At 40.3% G+C, this 23881-nt stretch overlaps 2 protein-coding genes across 3 annotated transcripts in view; one reads left to right on the forward strand and one right to left on the reverse strand.

The window, feature by feature from the left end:
- Positions 1 to 5867, reverse strand: part of pvalb6 (parvalbumin 6) — a 54490-nt gene extending 48623 nt beyond the window's left edge. The window contains exon 1 of the mRNA XM_034142338.1: positions 5618 to 5867. The gene's annotated coding sequence lies outside the window, so the exon portion shown is untranslated. The remainder of the gene's footprint in view (positions 1 to 5617) is intronic.
- Positions 5868 to 18120: 12253 nt separating this feature from the next.
- csf2rb (colony stimulating factor 2 receptor subunit beta) overlaps positions 18121 to 23881 on the forward strand; it is a 64587-nt gene continuing 58826 nt past the window's right edge. The window contains exons 1-7 of one of the 2 annotated variants that reach the window (XM_034143321.1): positions 18121 to 18413; positions 19550 to 19667; positions 20550 to 20719; positions 21164 to 21327; positions 21811 to 21955; positions 23100 to 23232; positions 23325 to 23479. In XM_034143321.1, the coding sequence (XP_033999212.1) occupies positions 18182 to 18413; positions 19550 to 19667; positions 20550 to 20719; positions 21164 to 21327; positions 21811 to 21955; positions 23100 to 23232; positions 23325 to 23479 (1117 nt within the window). In that variant the 5' untranslated portion in view covers positions 18121 to 18181. Of the gene's footprint in view, positions 18414 to 19549; positions 19668 to 20549; positions 20720 to 21163; positions 21328 to 21810; positions 21956 to 23093; positions 23233 to 23324; positions 23480 to 23881 lie in introns of both variants that reach the window. The other variant, XM_034143320.1, reaches the window with a different exon arrangement.

The raw sequence follows: 23881 nt of genomic DNA on the forward strand, positions 1-23881 counted from the left end.
TGAAATTCGATCTGTGCCTCCCCCTGCATCAGTGCACAGTGGTTCTGTGTGTGCAGCTGTAAGCCTATTTGTATAATCTGCGAGACATTGTCCAATGACCCGTACTGCTATGGTATATCATGCATTGCCAGTAATATTATCCTATATGACTTTGAATGCAGCTCGGTAGGCAATTGTAGTATAAATCCTGCTTGAGTGTATCTGATTGCGACCAGCCTCCGTGTTTTTCGTCTTTTTTCAATCTCAGCAAAAAAAAACGCCTCTTCTTCATTCTCTTTTATCGAAATCTGTGTTTTAATTAATGGCTTTTAAGAAGGGCCCTGAACACGAGGTTAATTGGGCTTTTTATGACAAAATCAGCCCAAATGCAAATTGTCTCGAAGCGACCTCTGTGCCGTGGCTGGGAACGGTGTTTGAATTATCCAGACAACCTTTTTAAGTGGTGGACAGAACGTAGTGACCATATGCTTAGCAGGCAAAAGGTTGAGGGTGTGTAGAAAAAGATCAAAACAGACTTAAACAGCAGTGAAATTAGGAAAAGAAGGGAACAGAGGAAATATAAGAAATGAAGGACGAGATGAAAAAAAAAAAGATCAGAAGAAATTCACCAGAGAAAGCACTTTTCCATTTCCCATGGTGCATCTTTCCATGGATGTTTGCCCACATAAGCACCGTGCCTCCTTCTGACAATTCACATTTAACTGACCCGTTACTCTCTCATCTTTGATAACGAGCCCACACAAACAACCACCCATCTATCTTTCCCAGTAAAATTACTTTTCCCAATCCAGTCCGCCCACTGAGAGGCTTCCATCCTACTCACTCACATTCCCCGGTATGCCTCCACACAACAATGAACAGAAGAGCAGAGCAAATTGACAACCAGAGGGCAATTGGCAATGTAGGACAAAGACTCTGAGATATACCGGAATGCACAGAGACATACTGTACACACACACACATACACACACACACACAAATATGAATGCCAACACACAATCACCACTATATTTTTTTCTTGGTTTTGTGGTCCACATCAATTCTGAATGCAGGTTTGTACAATGCAGCAAGGTAGTAAGACATAAGGATCTGTTTCTATTGGCAGTTTTGAAAAGACATGTTGCTGTTAATGAGTGTTTCTGTTCCTTAGTGCATATTTAGCTAGCTGTGTAACTCCAAGAATGGCAGTGTTGCTTCAAACACATAGATTTAATCGATATTTCCATCTGAGTTTAGACCAAACCCTAACCCTAACTCAAACAAGTATTCGACGATGAACATGCAAAGAAAATGGCAATGGCGGAAGAGGGATGACAACCATGAACAGCGCGGAGAATGAGGCAATAAGTGAGAAAGACTTGGACAAAAAAAAGCTAAAATCACCGTCCAAACATTAATTGGTTGGGCAAATATTTGATCCACAAATTAAAATGCAGTTTCAATAAACCTCTGTCACCTGGACCGGTCAGTCTGGACCAAACCCTAACCCTAACAACCATTCAACGATTGGCATGATTTTTGTTTAAAAAAAAAAGTTTTTATTGGCAAATATTAGCTAACACGCTAATGGTTTTCATTATACTTGCTAATATGCTGGGGGGGGGGGGGGGAGAGGGGTGACAATCTGGAACAGCACCATGAATAATGCAATAAGGGAGAAAGACTTTGACAAAGAAGAATCACTATCCAAACATCTGTCATTGTGATGGGCAAATATTGGTTCCACAACATAAAATGCATTGTCACTAAACATCGCCTTCTTTACATTCATGTACAGTATGGATAGTGTGTAGTGAATGTTAATGAACAAGCGCACTCATGCACTCGATTGAATGGATATTTCAATCTGATTCTGGACCAAACCCTAACCCTCCCCCTAACAACTATTTGACGATTGGCACGATGTTTCATACAAATATTAGCTAACATGCTATAAGATGGTATCAACATGTTAACTTTGTCATTGTAGGCATGTTAGCATGTTGAGGTTAGCAGGTTCAGAACTATAGCATGGCAGCAGATTCTCAGTTTTGTTTTACATTAGTGTCATTTGAACGAGTCGGAAATTAAGCCAGTTGAGATTCTTATATTCAAAATGACCCTTCATTACACCTCATTATTTTTAAATGATTTCACACTTTTAGATTGATTTCTAATCTGCAGTAACATCAGGGCAGATATCTGCATGCCCCATTAATGATAGTCATTATGTCTAAGGACTCAGTCACATTAGCGCAATCTCTTAAAACAAATCGTTGGAGCAAGCCCTCTTTAGTTCATTGGCCTCATAAAAGGCAAAATCACGAGTCAAGATGTGGCAGTACAGAGAAAATAGTTTATCATGTAATGGCAAGAGAAAGCACATAGAGGGGTACAGTGGTAGAAAACACATTTCCAATAAGTTAACACCTCCTTCTGCAGGAATAAGTGTATCCAGGTGGTGGTATTTTTGTTGTTCCAGTTTTAACTTGAATATGTTTGTTTAGTTCTGCAAATTTGCTGACAACAATGTTAGTGATCTGATCCTGAACCCAACACAACACAATGGATACTGTGTCAGTGTACTGTGACAGTAGTGTAGACACACACTTAGCATACAGGCCACTAGAGCCACCTTAAACCAGTATTTAGCAGCACTTGCAGGTCCGTAAGTTAATCAGAGTGCTAAATAGGTTCAACTACATCACAAATTGTCAATTCACCCACACTTACACACACCTACACACATGCTTAGTGAAGCCCTATTCTGTCTGTTATGGTGATTTAACACCTTTCCCAGTCCACCTGTCCCAATTCCACTGGTGCAAGTCGTAAATGTCTGCTACACTGGTACTCCACGCTTCTTTGAACACACCAGCATCAGTACTGAACAGCTCTAAGCACACACTTACAATTCTTTCTTTCTCTTTCATCCACACTTTAACCAGTCTCTCCCTCTTTCCGTTTCATTGCACAACTAATACTAAATCATTGTCTCTCTCTCTCTCTCACTCACACACACACACACACACACACACACACACACACACACACACACACACACACACACACACACACACACACACACACACACACACACACACACACACACACACACACACACACACAACCCGCCATAACCACACTGTGAGGTCTCCTCCCCCAGGAGCATTATATCACACCTGGGTATTTCACACTCCGCAGAGCTCCACGCTCGTTAAATCAATGATTTCCCATGAAATCAGGAGAAGATATGCTACCATGCATCACGCCTGACTTTTATATCTAATGGAGAAGTGGTGGTAAAGTTTATGTGGACATGTGATGCTTGGGTTGGATAGTGGAGAGAGAAAATGTGATTAGCAGGAGAGAAAGTCCAGAGGGTGTGTGGATGGTTATGGTATTATTCAACAATAATGGCTACTTACTTTTATGCTCTATTCCTTTCAGGGGCTGATTATAATCTAGCCTCTCTCCTACTCTTTCTCCATCTTCCCGCACATCTCACAATCTCTTTCCCATATTATTTTGTGTAAATCCGATCTGTCTGACTGGTTTCTATTTCATCGTCTACAAAACGTACTTGCGGTGTTCCTCAGGGATCAATTCTGGGCCCTATTGTTTTACATGTTTCCCATTTGTTTCATGAATATGCAGATGATACACAAGTATGTCTTTTGTTAAGCTTGGCTTCCCTAACAGACTGATTTGAATATATTTGATCATGTGTATTTTTCACCATCAAACAATGGCAAGACTGAGATTCATCCCAACTGGAATATTGTAAGTAAAAAGGCACTAAATTATCTTCAGTTTGTCCAAAATGTAGCTGATCAGACTTGAACTAGAACTGGCTTCCCAATGCTTTCAAGGAACAATTACAAACTATATTCTTTCCTTATGAAGACCTTAATGGATTGGCTCCAAGCTATATCTCTAATTTAGTAAGCCCATATGTAGAAGTTATTCCCGCTTTACCAAACTGGATTTTGAAATTAGGTGACCATGCATTTTCTATAGTAATGCACCTAAACTGTGAAATGAGTTACCGTTCACTACATGCACTATACTTATTGTACATACAAACTACCTTGTATAATGTCCTCCAAAAATATGTAATACTCTTTCAATTACAGTTAAGATGTTTGTATTAATATGTATATGGTTTGCAGTCATGCTAGCAGCATCTATCCACCCTTTGGTCCTGACTAAAATATCTACATATATCCATTTATTGAACGTAAACTAGGCCAGTAAGACGGTGCCTTTTTTCCAAGCTTTTTATTAAAGGATCCTCAAAGTGTAAGACTGATAAAATAAAAGCAAATCTATTTATTTTGTCAAGTTCTGCCTTTCTCCCTCTCTACTGTACACCCTGTAAAGGTATCGGAAGTTATGCATTTTGTCTCCTCTCTTTCTTACCTGTTTCCGTTTCTCATTCCTTCCCTGCCCTATACATTCAATGCACAAACAGCTCCCCCCCCCCCTTCCTAAAACCAATGTCACTTTCTAATTTGCCTGCAGAGAACATCACAGTTTGCACAGCTGTTAATCTAAGAAGGTTGGCAGAGGCAGAGAGATTATGGCAGTGATGATGGCGGGCAGAGGGACGACAATCTGGAACAGAATGACGCAATGAGGGAGAAAGACTTGGACTAAAAAAATAAGAAGTTTGAGTCTGTTGCAAAATCACTGTCCAAACATCATTGAGCAAATATTGGACCCACACATTCAGATGTAATGTCAATAAACACCTTCGTAACATCAATGTATAACGAGCATTGTGTAGTGAATATTAATGAATAAGCGCATACTCTGCAGTTTCATTCAAGCATCACCCGCACAGGAATGCATTGGGTCTTTTCTCCCCGCCACCCTCCTCCCTCCCTTTCTTTCTTTCTTTCTTTCTTTCTTTCTTTCTTTCACACACACACACACACACACACACACACACACACACACACACACACACACACACACACACACACACACACACACACACACACACACACACACACACACACACACACACACACACACACACACACACACACACACACACACACACAGACACACAGCGCTCTGGGAACCAATCACCATCGCCTGTTTCCAGGTCCTGTTTGTGAATGGGATTTTTACGGGAGACGAGGGGGAGGCAGGCGCCGCTGCGTTTGTAGACATGCAGCTGCTTTCAGCATCCCATTCTCAAATATTGAATTATTTCTCTCAATCTGTTTTCTGCTCGACTGTATAACACATTTTGTATTCTTCTGTCACACCCTGGTTTCCGTTTCTCCTTCTTCTTGAACTCTTTGACTCTTTTCTCTTTTTTTGATGCAGACTGTGAGTGCTGAATAAAAATAGCCTTCCTCTTTTCCGATGCTTTTAAATTCACTTTTCCCCTGACACACCGTCACCGTCATCATCACCATCACCATCATCCAGCAGTGTTTGCCTTTCATACATCTTTGTACTGTCATGTCACTCTGCCATATACTGCGGAACAGCTTATACCCTTATTCTCCTTGTTCACATATCATCCCGTCTTCCTTTTCAATCAGCGGAGGATGCATGCAATGTAGAGGACCACCAACACACACACACACACACACACAGAGAGACATTTGTAGACACTTACCTCCAGTGACAGGGACAGTGCTTCTGAATCCTCAGTAGTTTTTAAGGAAGACCGGCAAGCCTGCAAGCTTCTGGCGTCTGGAGAGAAGTGAAGGACAGAGAGAGATGAAGAGGAAGAGAGTATAAAGAAAAGAGACAGCGGAGATAGTGAGAAGTGTAAAGAGAGAGAGATAAAGTGGACAGGAGAAGGCGGGCTGTGCGATACAAGAGGAGGTGGAAGAGGAAGAGGAGGAGGAGGAGGAGGAGGAGGAGGAGGGTCCTCTGGCTGGCTGGAGGTGAGATGAAGGGGAGAAAGAGAGGGAGAGACAGATAAAGGACCAGGGAGGGAGAGAGAGTGAGGGTGCGCTGGATTGGGATAGGAGGGGATTGGGTGAGGAGGAGGAGGAGGAGGAGGAGGAGGAGGAGGAGGAGGAGGAGGAGGAGGAGGAGGGATTGCAGGGAATTGAGGAAGAGGAAAGTTGGAGAGAGGAGGGAGGAAGGACGGGTGAGGATGCAGAAGAAGGCAGAAAAGGTACAAAGACACCAGTATGTTCAGGCGCTTTCATTTGTTGGAAATTAGTCAAACTATCACCACCACTCTCTTTACTGTATCACAACTGTACTGTCATTTCATCGTCATACAAGTGCACCAAGGGACAGACCCTAACCCTAACCCTAACCTCGGACTGAACATATGCCCTCAACTCTGACCCAACCCTCTCTCTAGGTCATCCTCGTCGCTTCCAGTCATCCCGGTTCTCCGTATAGGATTTGGGATGACTTTGTTCTTCATGGTTGGCTTTACTATGCTGATTAAGGACTGGGGGGCACAACTCCTCTCAGTCCTTTAGTTCAGAGTGTCCTTCTCCTAGATAGGTTGCCTTCCATGGCTACGAGCCCCATGTGCCCGGGGAGCATTGTAGGGAACGGTGCCTTGCTCAGGGACACCTCGGTAGCACTTGGTCTTGCCGGGACTTCCAGTTGCCAAGCCAACTCCCTATCGACTTCGCCACCACCGCCCTATAACCCGGACCAGAACTATCACACCGTGTGATGTTACATGTTACATAACCAATGTCAATTAAAACTCTTTAGCCAGAATTGCTCACAGTGTGTTTTCTACCCACAGCTGCTTTATAGTATAAAAAGCTCCTTCACTTGAAATCCCTGCAGCGCTTGAAGGCGAAAAGAATGATAAACCTTCAGCATGTGATGTGCAGTGCCAGAACGCAGCGCCCAGCGATGCCTTGAGACAAACGTGGATTTGAGCATGCAAAAGGGCAGCATGTGTACGGCCCCTCATAATAATATGTTTCCGCAGAAGCGTTGTTCTGCAGCACAATCAACACTGTCCTCACTACTAGTTCAGAGTATTTTTAATACGCCTTAAATTGTGCTTACAGCTAATTTTTCACTGGACAATATGATCGGAGAGATTGAAATGTGCCAGACTTTTACAGATTTCCGGTAATTACTTCATTGGATTTCTTAAAAACGACAGCAGGCTATAGCCACTCACACAAATCAAATGCTTGGACACTTCATATTCTGCTTTTTTGATGTAGGAGATCTTCCATTGTGGACCAGGGCGCATCCTGGCCTCTTTCCGACTTGAAGAAATTACTTTTTACTCCGGGCACAGGCGTAATTCCAATAGATGCGTGTACAGTACGTTAAAAAGAGTGGTTTGAGCACATATTGATCAAGGCTTCTGTACGACCTCTTAAGCTGCATTCACATTATACGAGACGTGCTCTTTGCTGACTGCAAGGTTGGGCGAAGAGCCTTGCGGAAAAAACAGTCAGTAGAGTTTGGTTTCCAGGGATAGGACCCTTGCTACATACAGTGGATATCGGAGTGGTTGCGCATCAATAGGTCATCGGTTACAAGGTCAAAGTTGAAATAATTTCAACTTTGGGAACAGCGCTCAGAGACAATCTTGAGCAGTAGTAGTAGCCATAGAAACACAATGGCAACTTCAGCGCAGAGTCCTTTTACCGTGTGTCATGTGAAAGCAGCTTAACGTGAACTGCAAACTGCCTCTTGTTTTTGCGTGGCGCTCCGGCAGCACTAGCCATGGAAATGTAAAGAGCAACAGAGCAACAGTGGTTCCACAATGCTTAAATCTGAAATCATATTATCCAGGATGTTTTCACTTGGCGGGTAATAACCAAATGTTTGCATTAGCGCTGTCGCCTCTCAGTGTGCAACTTAAATGATTTTTTTTTAAAGGAAAAAAAATATGATTCGAAATGAACGCAGGCATCAGCCACCCTGGACCAGCCGTCACATGCACCTGTACCTGCAGACAATCCATTTCAGAGTGGAGAACATGTCCTTCCATCCAATAAATCACACTGTAATCCAATCCTGTGCTGGTGTGTTGCAATTAACTTTGGAGCCATAACTTACGGTAGCAGAAGACGGAGAAATGAGGTGAAGAAATAAGAGCTGAGCGCGTTTCCTTAGAGACACGAATAGGGGAACGTGGTACGCTACGGAAAAAGGATGCAGTGATAATGATAGAGGGCATTGCAGGCCACGTGGAGAGCAGAAGAAGAGGAGCAGATTGGCCTCTGGCTGAATGCACTCAGGGATGAAAGGGTGGCGAAGGAAATAGAGCAAGAGAGGAAAGAAGAACGGAGGATGAATGGAGGTGAGGAATCCACTCATCTCTCTTGTGCTTTTCATACATTTGAGTGAAGGTACAATGTGAACAGTGACATACACGTGACCTAGAAACAAGTTACAGCCATGGACGGATTATAAAACAAACGGCCTCTGGGCACAGACAAGTAAAGACTGCAAGACTACAGTAAAAGTGACGCAAAACATACTGCATCACTTCTTGAAGGCGTGTGTGTTCATTTCTCTCCTTTCTTGCCTCTCTTTATAGTCGTGTCTTCTTGTCGTTGCTTTGCATTTCTATTTGCATCTCTTTGAGGTCATTTTGCTTCAGATTTGTTGCATCTTCGGTTGTTCAGGCTTTCTTTATGGAAGCTTTTTGTCGTTCTGGATGTGTATTTCTGTCCTTTCTGCCAATGAGTTTTCTGGCTCTGTTTGTCAGCAGGTTTATGGAGAAATGACTGGCCTAATTTTCATGGAAGGATGCAGCATGGGCCAAGGAAGAACCCATTGAAATTTGGAGCGGATCTGATTCACAGAGAATTATATTTCACTTTTGGTAGCAGTACAAGACAGAACATGCATTTCCACTTTGCTATTTTGTGTCTTCACAGACTTCTGGGGAGGTTTGATGGTGTCTTTCTTTGTGTTGCCTTTCTTTACTCATATTTATTTTTCTGGGGTGTTTTTTGTCATCATCTTTTTAGTCATAATTGTGCATTTCCTTGTGGTCACCCTGTGTTTTTCCTGTTTGTGTTCACTTTGCTTGTGTATTAGTCACTCTATGTCTTTCACATCTGATTGACTTGCCCGCTCTGTGACTGTTTTACCTTTGCAGGCAAATGAATCCCTCGCTGAATGCACTGAAGATGTGAAGCATGGTAAAGCACCTAAAGGACATACTTTTTGGAATAAGCTCCTGATTTACGGGTCAAGTCTCATTCGTCACAGTAGGACCTGAGGGGCATGATAGGACCAGTGGTAATGAAGATGAGATGCTTTGGAAAATCTTTTTTTATATTCCATGTCAGAGGTCTGGGTCATCTGGAAATAGCAAGGCGAGGATTCATTTTCTTAAGGTGAGGCTTAATTTGCTCAAGGACACTTCATCAGGTTGGATGCTGGCAGAGATTAAACCTGGGACTGCTTGTGTCCTTTTTAAAAATAGCTTTACTTAGCGGTTTAAACACCTCACTGAAAATGGCCGTCCTTTTCCACTAAAGCCAGCTAAAGCCAGCAGTACTGGCTCTAAGCTGGCCTGTAATGTGTTGCCATTAAAACACATTGTTGTTATGTTGTGCTGCACTATGGGATTTTTTAGAAAAACCAGCCTCCAGAATGTGAACTTCTTTTTGATAACCAATCAAACCAATGATTTTCAAGTTTCAAGGCTTTATTGTCATTTGCACATTAGCTACGGTGTAGAAAATATATGTAGAAAAACGTAGTCTCCTCCAACAGTGCAACATATATATAGGACATAAAACAATAAAACAGATAAAATAGTGCAAGAGAATTTGAATACATTGTTTAATTTAAAGGTCTCCTATTATACTGTGTTTCATCAATATATTATAGGTCTCAGATATATACAAAACATGTCTCTGAAGTGTTTGGCTCCAAACACCAAACAGATCATTGCAGCATCCCATAATCCCCTCTGTTTCAGCCCTGTTTCAAAAGTGCTGATTCTCTGTCTGTTACTTTAGATGAAAATAAGGAGCCACTCCCCACGCCCCTCTGAGAGATATTTGGTTAAAAAGAACACAATGGTGCTCTAGGAGGAGATTCAGGTGATAAGGTGGCTAATGGTTACACAAGCCAACACATCGTTATGACATCATAAAGTGGCCAAAATCTGATCAACTCATTGTGGAGTTTGCATAATAGGTGACCTTTAAATCCCAGAAACTGCCTTGAATGGCATTGACATACTTCCAACAGTATCATGGGAAGTAGCTGCCTTTCCACACATGCGCAGCACAAATCAGGTTTCCGGTACGGATTGGTTAGGGACAGCCACTGGCAATATAAGAGGAAGAGAGAGAACAAAATCTCAAAGATACAGAGAAAAAACACATATTATTAATTCATAAACAGCTCATTTTTGGATTCCAGACTTTTTCTCAAAACTATCTGGGGCAGCAATTGTCAGAGAAGTGTCTCCACTACTGTCAATCCTCACAGGCTATTACATGCATGGTTAAGTGAATGCTTTTGAGTGCTCATGTCATTTAAATGGCTGCATGCATCAGTGCTGACACGGGAAAACATTTCAATACGATTCCATAGACTTGCTTTCATTGTTCTGAAGTGATTTTGGGAAACAGGCAGTAATGGAAGGCAACTGTGCTGTGACGGTAATAGCATCAAGTGTGTGTGTGTGTGTTTGTGTGTGTGTGTGTGTGTGTGTGTGTGTGTGTGTGTGTGTGTGTGTGTGTGTGTGTGTGTGTGTGTGTGTGTGTGTGTCTGTGTGTGTGTGTGTGTGTGTGTGTGTGTGTGTGTCTGTGTACGTTTGTTTATGACCCCCAGAGAGTAACATGTGTGTGTGTGTGCGTGCGTGCGTGCGTGCGTGCGTGCGTGCGTGCGTGCGTGCGTGCGTGCGTGCTGTGTGTGTGTGTGTGCGCCCAGTGATAGAGAGAGAAGGCCCAGAGTTAATGAGACAGGAGCTAGCCGTGTCTCCACCAGTTGTTTATCAGAGCAGAGCACTCGGCTCAGATTAAACTACAACTACTTTATAATTACTCTAATGTATTCTTATTGGACGATGTCTTTCCTAATAAAGACTCCAATAATTGACTTTCTCCCTGCCTCCTCCTGCTCCTGCCCTCCCTCTGAAACACTCACTATTGATCTCATTAATTTACATTACATTCTCATTAGCCCTGAAGAGTAGTTCATTTTACACCAGCAAGATGGTGGCTGTGTAATGGTGAAAGCAGCGTTATTACTACATAACAACAGATTGGTGTAATCATACTGTGTGAACATGCCATCAGCTCTGATTAATTAAATATGGGATACATATTTGTATTCATTACCGGTTTTAATTCCCCTAAAACACTGCTTTTCAAAGCAGGATACAAGACTTTAAGATGAGTTGTGTGGAAATCAAACCTCTTCCTGTTTTCATTTGCCATTCATGATGTGAGAGGTGTGTGTATTCATGGATAAGATTCCTTTTTTATCTGAAGTGAAATCAGTTGTCTACCCTCAAACGGTATTTTCATGATGATGCTTCCCTGACTGTGGACATCTCTCAAAAAATGTTTGCATGCTAATTACTGGCAGTGCACAACATTGCCAAAAGCATGAATATGTATCTGTAAAATCAGTCTGAAAACTAATTGAGACCATAAATTGCTACTCTGCGCTGTTGAAGCTACACATGGTAAGATTTAACAATGGCAAATCTTTCTTATCAGTGTAAATCACAAAGTAGGACAGCAGCAGCTCTGAAAATGACTCATTGGAGAAATAGGGTTAGCACTAGGGCTGCTCAATTAATCGTATTTTAATCGCAATTACGATTATGGCTTGCAACGATTACGAAAACAACGTAATCGAAATAAAACGATAATTTTTTTATTATTATTATTACTTTTATTTTTTTCAAATTAAAATTTTTTTTTATTGGTTTTTCAGTTGAATTATACGTAAAGTTCAGAGTAATCAACTGTTAAAAATATACTGTTCAAATGTCAAATTTATGTTTTCAAAGTAAATGGATAATCGTTTTTAATAATCGTGATATCAATTATTGACCCAAATAATCGAGATTATGATTATGAAGTTATTAGTGTGCATGTGAACAGATAACCATAAAGTGGTGTAGGAATGAGTCCTAAAACCCAGGAATGAGTTAGCGACACTTCCTGTTTCCACGTCTCGAAGTCAATGTTTTTTGAAGCTGTCCGACTTACGACAACATTAGCGACCTTTAGCTTAGCGGTGTTTTCGTGAAGCCATGTCACCGTTACGCAGTTTGTTTGTAACCTTATATGTGGAGATTATCCCGTTTGATCAAAAGCAAATGGGGAAATCCAAATGCCTTTTGTTTAGGGATCCTTAGGTACGTCATCACTGTACATCTGTATTTAGGAAGGTATGTTTCTTATAGGCTTGCTACAATATCAGCAAAGCATTTCAGATATTTAAGGAATAGTTAGGAATGTATTTTCTTACATGTCTGAAATAGGTTTAAAGGTCCAGAATGTGGAGTGTTTGTCTGTGGAAATGCACTGTGGCTGTGACATTTCATTTGGAAACCACGGTCTCTGGGACGGATGTGATTTACAAAAAAAGCGAGATAAAGTCATTCACACAGAAAACCATTTTAAAACCCCAGAGGTAGTTGCATAATTAGATAAAACAAACCATCTGGCACTGGACGTGTTTCCTGTGAATTTGTCCAATTCTGTGTGGCATGTAGGAATTTAGCTCTTTGACACCACTATGGACAAAAACACCAATTTAAAAATATAATCCGCTACATGCATATCTTTGTCCTTATTATCATCCATCTACATCAGAGGTGTGATTTTACTGTAATACTAAACAGCAGTTGTAGCATGCGATCACTAGATGGCAAGATTGAGGTTGAAATGGCACTGATCTGCTGCCTGGAATATTGAAAGTGGTATTATTACATTGTTAAGTCATGTTATTGTTGCATTATTGTATGATTATGGTGCAATCAGGTACAATTGAATGGCTGAAAAATATGAAAATACACCCCCGTGCAGGAGTAAGAAGTAGAAGAGGGACCTGTGTCCAATTTCTAAAGTAAAGTGACTTGTGTGCCACATTTTCTCATGAACTGCCCTTTGCAATAACAAACTTGAATGTATGCAAGTCATGCGTCACTACAGACAGTCTTTCATCACTTTTGACGCCTTGCTTTTTGGGTAGTTAATCAGATATGTACAGATCAGCAAGTTGATTGGCGAGTTCCTCATTGCTTCTAAGAATTAGAGGAAGCGTTATTTTTATTTTAACGTCTCGAGAGAAATAAGTCATTCTAGTCTTCCCAATTTGTCTGGGCCCATGCCAAACCTTTGGCAAAGTGTAGCAACAGTTCCTCATGGTTGAATATCTCTTTTTATTGAAATGAAAAAGAAAACGTGCGCATGATCAGGCAAGAAATGGAGGTCATGTGATTGTTTTAAGACCGTTAAACATGTGCCATCTCGTTTGTTTGACCTCGTTTCTTGTATGAGGGTTTGTTGCAACTTCACCTTACAGTTAATACTGTACAATTGTTGAGAAACGAAGTTGCAGCAGTACAAATGAGGAATTGGTCACGTTATTATCGGAACTCATGATCAACTTTTCTCTGGGCGAGGCGTTAAAGTTGTTTGTTAGTAGGAAGTCATACAGCAAGACATAGTGAGAGAGACAGACATGATTGTTTTTCATGTTTTACTGTCTTACCACTGTGTACAACGTGCTTTGGCAATACTGTGTTTTTGATATGGACATGTCAATAAAGCTTCTTAGATTTTGATAGATCAGATAGATAGAGTCAGCTTTGAACAAGTAGTGACAATAACAAATGACCCATAAATAACACTAGATGTTTTTGCATGCATGTTTCTGGCCTCTTTTCCCACATGGCCTTAAAATGTCCTTTACATTTTCATCCATGCCGTTGCGTTTTTTTCTCCCTCATGACTCAAAGGCATCATGCCAAGATCGCCATCAGACTGCAACATGGCTCACGATCCGAGACAAGTAAACATCTGGATCCGTCAGAAAACATTAAGACCTTTCGGCCATATTGAGATGACAAGTGTGACTATAGCATGAATGTGATGCATACGTTTGCTGTTATATGTAAAGTCCATGTGGCATGTGTCACACTTATCTTGTATTTAAATGTTTGACTGTATCTTAAGCCTCCTTATGTTTTTCATTATTTGTAAAGCCCTTTTAATTGCCTTATGTTGAAATGTGCTATATAAATGAACGTGCCTGACCTAGAAGACTGTTAATGCTTCAGAGACAGAAGAGCTGAAGGAAATACTTGAGACAGAGTTCAGTTTGTCTTTACGGACCTCATATCGAGGTGAAAAGCGCATTTGAAGTATAGCATTTATCGACGTTTGTTTAAACGTTTTCCTGGTCTCCTAACAATGTTGTTTCCATTAAACAAAAATGCTTTGTCTATAAAGTTTGAGCTAAACTTATTATTTCTCTGGGGGGTGGATGGATGGGTCCAACCACTTTCACTCAAGAGGTGGTGCCCCATGTGAGGCTAAAAAGTAAATGTTTACACATTGTAACGTCTGTACGTAATGTGACGGAGCTAACCAGGGATCTTCTACCTTTGGAGAGTTTCTTACTCTACAACATTTTCCACGTATCTTACACTCCAGCAAACAAAAACGGGACTTTCAGGTTGTGTAACATGTTAAACGAAAAGCCAATGTTCACTTGTAATTACTTCTTTAAACTTACAAAACGTACCATACTTAAGTTGAATACATATCGTACTAAACTTAAAGGTAGGGTAGGTAAGTTGGAGAAACCGGCTCGAGTGCGCTAGAATTTGAAAATACACAGCCAGAAAAAATCTGCCACTTCCTTACAGAGCCCCTCCTCCAACACACGAACGCGCACATGACCAATGAGGGCACGAGATAAGTTTGTGCACAGATGGAAGGCTGACAGGCAGGTAGGCCATCCAGTTATTTTCGCCGGGCCGGCTCAAATGATTGGTCGTGCTTTTTACAGTATTACGGCTTCCACAGATGACATTTTTTTATGGATTTTTTGTCAAAGCACTTAAGATATTCATTGCTATCGGGATGTTAAGAGCATTCCATGGAATATAACAAAAAGTGTATCTTGAGCCGGTTTCTCAAACTTACCTACCCCACCTTTAAGTATGTCAATAAAGTTATGTCACAAATGTACATATTTTAACCCAAACCATGATCTTCTACTAAACAAAGCATTTTTTTACTTTCATTTTATTACACAAAATCCCTTTTTATATTACATATTTCTATCTAAAATAGTAACCTTGGAGAAAATAAGTTTCCGTAGTTAAATATTAAGTTTTGTTGTATGGGAACATATTTTCAGTCATAAATATATGTCGTGACCTGTATTCTTTTGAACAAAGGACTTCAATTAGCACTCAACCGATCAAAACAGGTGAAAAAATATAAATTATTGTATTTATCCCACCGCCTTTAAGATGTGTCTGTATATCTGCGTTTTTGGGGTGAATTTGATTCAGTGATAGTGAAACCCAAGTGGGTTGGTGGGGGCGGATCTGACTTAAAATGTAACTTTGTGACCAGAAAGCATCCAACCAGAATGACTCACTGTTATAAGAAAGCGGGCACAGTAAAAAGTCATAATATTAATACCTCATATTTTACAAGCTGATCATATATGTGTTGTTTGTAAAATCTTAAATCTATAAAATAATAAATACAAATGTATTTCTGAAATGTACTGGAGTAAAAGCCTTAAGTAACATTCAATAAGGAAATCTAGTAAAGAATAGGAAAGGTAATGACCAAAGCATAAATTGGCGAAATGTGATATTGGGAACATGACATTTTTATAATATATGTCACAGAAAGGGGGTTTTCGACTTTGTCATGAGGAGACGGCCAACAAGATGGAAGCAGCAAAAGAACGGACAAAGTAAACTCTGTAACCCTCTGTATGCAAAGTACGATATGATACTGGAGGATTTACTGGAAACAAGTATTTTTCTTAAGGTAGCGTCACATTCCTCACATTTATACTTAAATAATGTTTCTTTTCACAGGGTTGAAATTGTGTGAATACTGTATATATATATATATATCACCTTAAAAAGAGTACAGTGATATTCATGTATGTATAGCTCTTATTTGGCGATTCATCTGAAAGAAGGAAGTCCAAATGCAACTGGTCTTCATTAGAGCTGATAACAAAATGTGGATGACATGAGATCCTCTGTGACTCAGGACGGATTTACAGTGAAAGTTCTTAATAAAAGAGACTTCCGTAATGGTTTGACAATGGAAGAAATGTTGCAATATTGCGAATGAGTAATTATATCATGCTATAGAGAAATGTCGGTAACAGCATTGCTTCCAGTCTTGCGTCATGCTTTCTGTCATTTGCCTACATAATCACATTTTCCAGGGATATATCTGGATTAAATCTCAGTTTGCCTTTGAGTTTGTGATTTTGTGGTGGATAATTGGTTTTATGTCAGCATCAGTCTGACTGTTTGCTTCCCACACTCTCCTGAAGGGGCTTTCCTCTGCTGTAAACAACAGCAGTGTTATGCCTGAGTGACCCTTCAAATTCCCCCTGTGGTTGATGAAATATCACACCTTGTCTTTTTTCTCACTTTAAAAAAAAAAACCTTGTTATATTTTCACGTTTCCTCTTTAATTGCATATTTATGGCTTCATTTGAAAATATATTCTCACTTTAAAAAAAGGATTAAAATGTAAGACTTTGTTAAAGTTAAGTTTAAAGGTGGGGTATGGTAAGTTTGAGAAACCGGCTCGAGATACACTTTTTGTTATATTCCATGGAATGCTCTTAACATCCCGATAGCAATGAATACATTAAGTGCTTTGACAAAAAATCCATAAAAAAATGTCATCTGTGGAAGCTGTAGTACTGTAAAAAGTACGACCAATCATTTTAGCCGGCCGGGCTAAAATAACTAGATGGCCTACCTGCCTGTCAGCCTTCCATCTGTGCACAAACTTATCTCGTGCCCTCATTGGTCATGTGCACGTTCGTGTGTGTTGGAGGAGGGGCTCTGTAAGGAAGTGGCAGATTTTTTCCGGCTGTGTATTTTCAAATTCTAGCGATCTCGAGCTGGTTTCTCCAAAATTACCTACCCCACCTTTAAATATGACTTCTTGTGTTTGTTTGCCTGGGATCTACCATCAAATATATTAAATGTATCTTAAAATCCTCGTCAGGAACCTAGAGAATTGAAAAATGATTTCTGGAAGCTAAATACGTTTATTAAACATGTCAATAAAGGAGATCAACATGTCTTAAAATACTTTTCATATTCTATTATATGAAAAGTATAAACGCAAAAACTAACTCCCCGGTTCATACTCACGATAGACGAGCCCCCAGTTGTTATGACCGGCTCGTAGGCCACAACTGGAAAAGAGAGCGAGACGTTCGAGGGTTCCAAAAACCACGGCACATTTATTGTGGCAACTCCAAAACAACACCAAGAGTATGAGAGGATGGGCGAGGGGAAAGGATCCCGGCGAGAGTCTTCCTGCAGCGGTCTTGGAGAGAGTCAGGGGGCCATGTGACTCCGGGCAGCTGGGCCGAAGTAGCACCTCGGCTCCGGCCAGGTGTCCCCAGTCATGCTGATTGGCCTCCTCAGCTCCACCCCCATCACAGGACCTGCAACACACCTGCACACTCACAGGCCACAGGCTCTGGGGCCGTCACAGCTATCATTAAATGGACATACAAAATTGTACTTTAAAAACAAATGCTTTGAATTGATATAATTATTTTCAGGAGTTGAAACAAAATCTTCAGCAAGATGGACTTACATTCAGAAACGACATGGTTATGACACTTTAAAAACAAAAACAGATCTATAAATGACTTACAAGTCAATTACATTTGGGCAAAACTGAATAGTATAACTCCTTCCCCAAACAGGGTAAACTTTTATTTTCTTAGAGGTGTGGTTTTAAAGATTGAAGCGTAGTGCCAAGCTGTAAATACGTATTTGTTTACATACACAGAGTGGTAAAACCGCTCATCTGAGTCAACAGTGTTTGGTATTTTATTTATTGATAGTCCCCAGTGACAGCATGTGTGTGTTTTAATCACATGTGAGAGGGAGATAAGAGGTAGGCGGATGTGTGGTGACTTCCCACAACAAGCAGACGTTTAAAGCAGAAGTGATCGCTGCTGGTGTGGTCGTGACTCATTTCTTCATTATTTCTAGTAAATGAACTCATTCAACCCTTTCTCTGACTGTGTCCGTACAATCAGACTTCTGGACGATGTGAACACGCAGAGTGAAGTTTACAGAAACAGACCTCAGGCAAAAAGAGGCTCCTGGCTGTGTGTGTGCCCAGGAATGATGCATCTTTACTGGGTAGTGCTTTGGTCAACGCTCCCTCCTCTGGTTCTCTGCTGTGCTCCAGACTGCTGTTCTGTACACGAGAGCAGCAGCAACGGTAAGTCTCTTCACATGGCATATTCACAATTGTTTTGGAAGGAAATAATCAAAAATGTCTCAGTTTTAATATTTCTGATTCTTATTTATTTATTTATTATTTATTTATTTATTTATTTATTTATTTATTTATTTATTTATTATTTATTTATTTATTTATTTATTTATTTATTTATTTATTTATTTATTTGTTTATTTATTTATTTATTTATTTATTTATTTATTTATTATTTATTTATTTATTATTTATTTATTTATTTATTTATTTATTTATTTATTTATTTATTTATTTATTTATTTATTTATTTGTTTGTTTGTTTATTTAGTTAGTTAGTTAGTTATTTATTAATTTATTAATTGGATCGTTGCTCAGGTATGCTCCTTTGTTATGTTTGTGTGATACATCATATACATAAAAGTGATGTTCTCAAATGTAACCGATTGACTCAAGTACTACTTCAGTTCAGATTGGGGTTGTTTGTACTTCGTAAGAGTATTGTTGCTACTGTATATTTCTACTCCACCACATTTCATAGGGGACATTTTGTACTTTTAAATATATCTGACAGAAAGCTGATAAATAATGTGTATATAATAAAAGTGATTTCCCCTACACTACATGCTAGAAGCCTTTGAAATGTGATTAATTGTTCACTTAACAAACGATAATACTGAGGATCTCCAAAGTCTTAAATGTTTTCTTTATGGAAAGTTACAGTGTGAAGTCAACTTTTCCATTATTCAAGTAAAGCAGATTGCCTTAAATGTTATTGCTTTTCTCCAAAACATATTTCATCAAATTGTTTTCATTTAAAAATAGGTATAAGTGTCCCTTTTTCTCAATGGTTTAAGGACAGAAACATCTTTATAAGTTTGACATTTTGCACCAGAAATGCTATACACACACATTAAGAAATTAATTGTCCTATAATATACACACTTATAGTACCTTTACACTTCTACATGTAGTATTTCGAATGCAGGGCTTAGTGGTGATTTCATGTTTTTTTACCTTGTTGTACAACTTCCTATTCTTGAAACTGGACACTGCTTGCAGTACATTCAGCACAAAACAACAGCAAAGAAAATACATTTAACAAAGTAATCAACAAACAACACTTCCTTTTCTCCACCCAGTGTCTCCGCTGCTGAAATCCTTAAAGTGCCACAACGACTACAAGTCCCATGTCCTCTGCAGGTGGAGGGAGCACAGAAACACAACCCTGACGCTCTGGTTCAAGACAGAAAACAACAGGTGAGGGCAAAAGATCAGGGGAGAACAAAGAGGGTGTTTGAGGGCGGGCTTGTTGTGAAGACATGATGTTGGAATAGCTAGCATTTAGCAACTGGATGTTGTGTGTTAGGCTGCTGGCGAAGGGAAGGAAGGGATGACTGAAAAAGGGATGAAGTAAGGAGGCATGTCGGTCAAAGGGAATATGGGAGGGAGCGGTTAACATTTGAAGGAATGTAGGGAATGAAGAATGAAGGGATAAAGGGATGTAGGAAAGGATGTATTAAGGGATGAGGGTCAAAGGGTAAGCAGTCGTAGGGAGGGAGGGAGGGAGGGAGGGTCGTGGGGATGTGGAATGAAGGGATAAATGGATAGGTAGGTAAGGATTGAGGTCGAAGGGGTGTAGGAAAGGATAAATCAAATAAGGGATGTAGTAAGGGAAGCATGAGAGTCGAAGGGTTGGAGGGTCAGAGGGATGAAGGGAGCGATGAACGCTTGAAGGGATGTGGGACGAAAGGGAGGGATAAACAAAGGAAGCTGGGATGAACGGATGTAGGGAGGAAGGGTTAAATGGATGAAGGAAAGAAGTGATTAATGGATGTTGTGCCGTAGGGATGTACAGTAGGAAGTGAAGGATCAAGGGACGAATGAATGTAGGAAGCGAACGAAGGGACGAGTAAGGATGAGGTATTCGGGAAAGGGATGAATGGGTGGGAAATAATGAGTCATGAAATGATGGATAAACAAGGCTGGATGTGTTGACCTGGTGTAAGTAGCTCAGCAGGTGATTGGAAGTGTGGCCCTTCTCTCAAAACCCAAGTTGACTAATTGACATCATTAATGGGGAATATGTCGTTCTGGCAGCCATGTTCTCTGTCCCACAGCTCTGTGTTGATGTTCTTTCAGGGAGCAGTGTTTGCCTTGCGGTGCTGAAGAAGAAAGAGAGCACAGGACTGTCCAGTGTCGATATGAAACCCGGGTATTTTCCATCGGCATCAAACACACCGTCTTCTTCCTGGAGAACAACACACTCTGCTCATCTGTCCCACACAAGCCTCTGGATCTTACCCAGCACTGTAAGTTTAGATAATGAACTGTGCTAATGAGCAAAATAACATGTTTTATAAGTAATTTTTGAGCTAATTCATATCTATTAGTACATGTTATATTCAAAAATGTGATTTTATACATATTTTGGTTTCAGAATGGCCTTTTCGATGACAGGAATCATTTAAGGTCTTTGATATACGTCTTAATCTTTACGAGGCGCCTTGTTTTTTGGAGTTATACTAGAGAACATTTGCTTTATGACTTGTCTAAGAATCAGTTAAATATGTAGACCAGAGGAAGGTTTGGCAAAGGAGATGGTGGCAAGCACGTGTATTGTTCATCTTCTGCTTTCCTTGGCTATGCCCTTCAATAAACCTTCCAGCAACCTCTCTGTTTTCAAGTATGCTTGCTCAAATAATGATTTCCATTGTGGTCTCACTGCTACCTGTATGTGTTTTTGTGTTGTACAGTGAGAGCCCGCCCACCAGTGAATCTATCCTCCCATGATGGAGGTGATGGAGGTGATGGAGGCCGGCGGCTCAGCTGGTCCAGCCCGTACCCCTCCTCTTCCTCTCTGAACAGAAACCTCACATATCAGCTCAGCTACAGGACACACGGACAGGACAACTGGACGGTTAGCATCAAATAATCTGCTGCCAGTTTTTACTAAATGTCTAGGTCATGAAATGTCAATTACAACATCTGAAATTATATTTGTATATACCTGCCACAGGAAATACCAGCTCAAGAAAATAAAAATGTCTTAATCAGTTCATCCTTTTAAAGAAACTTATCAGGGGGTCTGGTATTTTACATTGTTTTGTATTTGCTGAGAGCCAAATGCTAATATCAGTATGCTTATACAGTATGCTCACAATGACAACATTACCATGCCGATGTATAGCGTTTGCAATGTTTACCACATTTTTTGCATTTCAACATGCTACATAATTGCTTAAAAACTAATCGTTTTAGCTAGCTGCAATTCCTAATTTGTATAATTGTTTTACTTAGTTCCATTCATCACCATGCATTGAAACAGAAACATAACAATCCATGTGAAACGTCATGTGACCTTAAGCTAGAACTCACACACATCTCTTCTCATTCCCTACAGTCTGAGGATGTCACAAACACCAGTGTGAAACTGGAGAAGGGGCTTTTACTCCCGGGTCGCAGGTATGAAGCCCGGGTGAGGGTCCGGGCCAGCGTGGGCCAGTGGAGCGACTGGAGCCCTGTGGTGACCTGGCACTCTGAAACAGGTCAGACAAAAAAGCTTTAAAGGTCCCCTATTATACTGTTTTTCATCAATATATTATAGGTCTCAGATATATACAAAACATGTCTCTGAAGTGTTTGGCTCCAAACACCAAACAGATCATTGCAGCATTACCCATAATCCCCTCTGTTTCAGCCCTGTTTCCAAAGTGCTGATTCTCTGTCTGTTACTTTAGATGAAAATAAGGAGCCCCTCCCCACGCCCCTCTGAGAGATATTTGGTTAAAAAGAACACAATGGTGCTCTAGGAGGAGATTCAGGTGATAAGGGGGGGGGGTTACCTTGGTTGGTGATTGGCTAATGGTTACACAAGCCAAAACATCATTATGACATCATAAAGTGGCCAAAATCTGATCAGCTCATTTTCAGACAGGTTTTTATATAAATGGATCAGGACAAAAAGAGAGAGAATCTTTGTTCCTGAAACTTTCAGAATCTCTTTACACAGAGGGGACACATGTTGATGTAGAAGAGACATGAAAAAGAGGGGACACATGTTGATGTAGAAGAGACGTGAAGAAGAGGATTTTGCATAATAGGTGACCTTTAAAACACTTAAAAAGTTACAGTTACAATCACGATTTTGAAGTACCTGAAGTACTTTGAGTGTTTCCATTTAATGCTACTTCCTACTCCGTTTCATCGAAAAATGGTAATAATGTATTTTTACGCCTAACTTTAAAAATAATGCACCCACAAAAAAGTACAAAAATGTAAAAGTATCCAATATATTAATGAAAGGGTTAGAAAAACATGTATAATTGGTGTTCAAGGACTTTGTTTAAAACAGCACAACGCTACCTAATGCAACAAAATGAACAATCTAATAATGTCATATTTTTTATAATTTATCATAAATGGAAGCCATTTTTCTGCAGAATAAGTAACTATTGATACTTTAAGTACTTTTTGCTGATAATACTTTTATACTTTTACTTGGAGTATTTTAAAATACTGTAATGGGACTTTTAATTAAGTTAAGGATGTGAATAAATCTTCCATCTCTGGCCTTTCTTCTATAAGAAACCCCGCTCTTTATCTCCTTTTCTCATATTTCTAATCTTCTCTTTCTGATGAAAAATCTGGCGCTTGCAGCTGTTGTTATTAGTTCTTTTTCTCTAGGTTTAGACACTGGGCAGATTCCCAGCTTGCATTGTGTCCTGGATGGAGAGAGGGAGGTGACGTGCAGCTGGGAGGTGAGCAGGGACGTGGATCACTTCATTACCTACCAGCTGGTCCTTCCAAACAACCAGACGCCGCCGTAAGTGGACAAAACCACCTGGATGGAAAATGCATCCGGTTATTTATCATCCTTTCATCCATCTCCCATCTCCTTGTAATCCGTGGCTTCAGGTCTCAGAGGCGCTGTGTGAACCTGACAGTGAGCTCGGACCCCGGTGGAGGGGTGGTGAGGTACAGCTGCTCCCTGACGGATGCAGACCCCAAACATCTGCTGGTAGAGCTCCAACCATCCCACCAGGCCAAGAGCTTTAACGTCTGCGAACACAGTGAGTGGACATCCAGAGGGCACAGCTATGAGTTAGTGGATTATGGAGGAGAGACAAATTAAAACACATACCATGGGGCGATGAAACTGCAGGGCGATGAGCGGAGTAACTGTGATGTGATGGAGTGCCCCCACCTAGTGTTTCAATAACCTAACTGCAGGCCTGTACACTAATTACAAGGCAATAAGATAACATCACGTGGCTGGCTTTATATTTTTGTTGTTGTCATGTGAAAAATTACACATAACACACTTGTAACCAACAACAAAAAAAGGTATTTTGATTGATTAAAACACTTTTCAAAAACACAGATGTTCCTTATAAATGCCCTCTAATTTGAACTGAATTACTGAAATTCAGAAGAGTCTTATGTATAACTTATGACACAAAGAGACATGGGAG

This window comes from Trematomus bernacchii, unplaced genomic scaffold (assembly GCF_902827165.1).
Source record: "Trematomus bernacchii unplaced genomic scaffold, fTreBer1.1, whole genome shotgun sequence".
In the NCBI taxonomy this organism is placed as follows: domain Eukaryota; kingdom Metazoa; phylum Chordata; class Actinopteri; order Perciformes; family Nototheniidae; genus Trematomus; species Trematomus bernacchii.